The sequence below is a fragment of the Kryptolebias marmoratus genome, linkage group LG18 (assembly GCF_001649575.2).
Source record: "Kryptolebias marmoratus isolate JLee-2015 linkage group LG18, ASM164957v2, whole genome shotgun sequence".
NCBI classification, from domain to species: Eukaryota; Metazoa; Chordata; class Actinopteri; order Cyprinodontiformes; family Rivulidae; genus Kryptolebias; species Kryptolebias marmoratus.
In genome coordinates, this window is record NC_051447.1 from 12643709 (window position 1) to 12647048 (window position 3340).

Genomic DNA, 3340 nt, shown 5'->3' on the forward strand with positions numbered 1-3340 from the left:
TAAAATGTATAAAAAGAAGTGGCAAAAACATTAAAATGAATCAAATTGAATTATACAAAGCTTTTATTTGTTCAGTCCAGTTAAGATAACTGGGGTACCTTGGGCTTGCACATGTATAAAGTGATTTAAATCTGTTTCAACTGCAGTAGTAAGATTTTAAATGAACATGTACCATTATGAATTGGAATGTGGTAGGTACACTTTGTTTCTTTGTCTTGATTTATAATAAAGTATTTAAATTAATTTTGTTTTTTTCTGTTTTCTGATATATATTCAAGATCTTTTTGTTTTGTATGTACAAGTTGAGATTTTGTAAAGATTGGGAATAGAGGATTAAATTATGTTCTTGTCTTAAACTGTAGAGGTAAATAAGTTATAATAATAAACAATTTACTAAGAAGACTTTAACCCAAAAGGCAAGTGCATAGTTATAAATAAAAACGTTAATAGTCTGCCTTTGAAGAAGCAATTTGTTACATAAAATATATGCACCATTAAAGCTTAGACGCAGTGTGTTACCTCACTTTAAAGTCCATGTTGTCCTCACAGTGCAAAAGGATTTAAAATGTCATAAACTACATTACTTAAGGTGTAGGCTAAAATCCGCAATAAAAAGGAGTCTCAGGAGAATACATCCAGCTTACCAGTATTATTTTTGGCCAGATATTATTTAGATAGAGAGGCATGTTAATTCAATCCAAAGTTTTAGGACATTTTATTAAATATTTTGTTTCGTTTTTTATGACATGGTGTCTGACCGGAACCTTTGTGCTCTGGTGTCATTTCCACATCGCACAACTAAACACGCTGCACTCACTTCCGGCGCTTGTTTGTGTCGCGCCCCTAAAGCGGTCCGCTGTGCGTGGATGTGGGCACCGTTTAAAAGCGCCTAAATGGCAGCAGAGATGAAAACACACGGCGGAACATGAAGACACAAATAGAGAGTGCTTCAAAGTTACCTTCAATCGTTTCTGTGGTGTAATATGTTTAAAAAGATGACTGAATTTGGTCCAGATTCCGGGGGGCGCGTTAAGGTAAACGCAGCGTAAATGAGTGGCCTAGTTGAATTTGTATTATTAATAGATACAACTTGTACTTTTATTATAATTATTCTTGGTGTTCTTTATATTTCCCCCTCGTTTGTGTTTTTGGTCATTCCTTCCCTTAAACGCGCTGTTTTACTGCAGGGAGTGACTATAGTGAAGCCTATCGTGTTTGGAAATGTTGCTCGTTACTTTGGGAAGAAGAGAGAGGAAGACGGTCACACACACCAGTGGTCTGTGTATGTGAAGCCTTACAGGAATGAGGTAAGAGGAGCAGTAAGTAAAAGAGGTGTAGTTAGCTGTAAGGGGTGCACTCACTTGACTCTGAGGTCACTTTCTGTTGTGTAAAAACAAATAATTGTTCTCCCAGGACATGTCTGCCTATGTGAAGAAGATCCAGTTCAAGTTACATGAGAGCTATGTTAATCCACTGAGAGGTGAGAAAAACTGAACTTTGAAATGTGGTGTTTGTTTTTGTATTAGAAGAAATTAAACATCAGTTTGACCACTTCGCTGTTTCAGCTGTTTTGTTGATTTCTTTCCTTTTTTCTAGTGGTAACCAAACCTCCATATGAGATTACAGAGACGGGCTGGGGAGAGTTTGAGATCATCGTCAAGATCTTTTTCATAGATCCTAATGAGAGACCTGTAAGTTCAGCCACAAGTAGGCACAACACTCCAGACTAAAGACTCCCAGGAGTTTTTAGTAGATTTATCTTGTCGATTGTTTAAAACATTAAGAAGTGTTGTGACTCGTTTGAGCTTCACTTACACCCCCCCACCCCCCACCCCATTTTTTGTCTAACCTCTCAGTTTGGATCCTTGTAGTGATTTGAGCTTGTGTGTCTCAGGTGACCCTGTACCATCTCTTGAAGCTTTTCCAGTCAGATTCCAGTGCCATGCCGAAGAAAACAGTCGTCTCTGAATTTTATGATGAAATGGTATAGGTTCTTTTTGCTTAAATTAGTTTCTGCAAGTAGCCACTGTTTTGATAAGCTGCATCATTCAACTTTGATATTACTGTTTAATAGAGATCTGTAAGACAAAAGCAATAATCCTGACTTTTTTTATTTTTGTGGAATTTACAGATATTTCAGGATCCTACAGCTATGATGCAGCAGCTACTGACTACATCAAGGCAGCTCACTCTTGGAGCGTACAAGCACGAGACGGAGTGTATGTACCACTGTATTAAACAGTAAAACTTAAATGTGTTTGTATCGGTGCATTCTTGTAAGATTAGTCTGGATTTTTGGATTCTGTCAGTGTCCACAGCAGCATTGAAAGAATCCATGGTGTTGTCTTCATGCTTCTGAGGGTGTTTCTTTGTGTCTGTAGTCAGTGAGCTGGAGCAGAAGACAAAGGAGAAACTGGAAGCAGCGAAGAAGAGAACGAGCCAGGAGATTACAGAGCTGAAAGACAAACTCAAGGCGAGCAGAGAAAATATCAACCACCTGAAGGCAGAGATCAGGAAGCTGGAGGAGGATGGAGACCACAAAGAGCACTGAAAGATGCACAGATGGATTCTGAAGTGCCTCAGTCTTCATCTCTGAGTCAGAAGTTATTCTTTGGCTTGACTTGTTTTTTAATTAATAACTTGTTTTATGTTTAAATCCCCTCTTCCCTGTCACTGGGTGAGTTTTACTTCAGTAAGAAGGGCAAATTGTGTTCTGTCAAGTCAAGTCAACATAACTGAATCAAATATTTTGTAGTTTTGTTCTTTTTTTTCTGCCCTAACATTGCTACATTAGTCTATTTTAAGGCAGAATAACTAAAACTCAAGCAAACATATGTTAATGTAAGACATTTTGCCTGTACTGGAAAGTTGTCTATGAAAAAAAAAGGTGCATCTTTAATTTTTTAATTTTCACTGTGAGTTGCTTGTGATTTTTTTTTTATACTGATGTGACCATTTTATATAAAATAAATGTGTTAACTTGTCAGCATGGCTTGTTCAATTCTTATACTAAATATTTAAGTTTGATGAGATGCTCCATCACTTTTATTTATGAACAACTTCCATCCACCCAATAATTTTATATGGGTTAACATGAATATGTGTCACAAATCATTCAAACTGATATTATTCATTTTGTCTGAAAAGTGCTTCACAGAAATGCCTTAAACATTTAAAGTAATTTTATTAAAGTTAATGATTATTTAAAACTTTTGTTTTAAATTATACATGAATTTTTGATCAAACTACAGGAGTAGGCAGGGGTAGGCATGATTTGGTTAATTTAAAACTAACAGGAAGTTTTCAGATTTCCGAGGGTCTGTGAAGGCATCAGACCGGA

The 3340-nt window shown here is 36.5% G+C and overlaps 1 protein-coding gene across 1 annotated transcript; it reads left to right on the forward strand.

Moving 5' to 3' along the window:
• The first annotated feature begins 649 nt into the window (after positions 1-649).
• yeats4 (YEATS domain containing 4) lies at positions 650-2868 on the forward strand. Its single transcript, XM_017414787.3, has 7 exons — positions 650-1034; positions 1188-1307; positions 1414-1480; positions 1597-1691; positions 1895-1984; positions 2132-2219; positions 2382-2868. Exons 1-7 carry the CDS (start codon positions 984-986, stop codon positions 2549-2551), a joined length of 681 nt encoding a protein of 226 aa, XP_017270276.1. The 5' UTR covers positions 650-983; the 3' UTR covers positions 2552-2868.
• Positions 2869-3340: the final 472 nt, after the last annotated feature.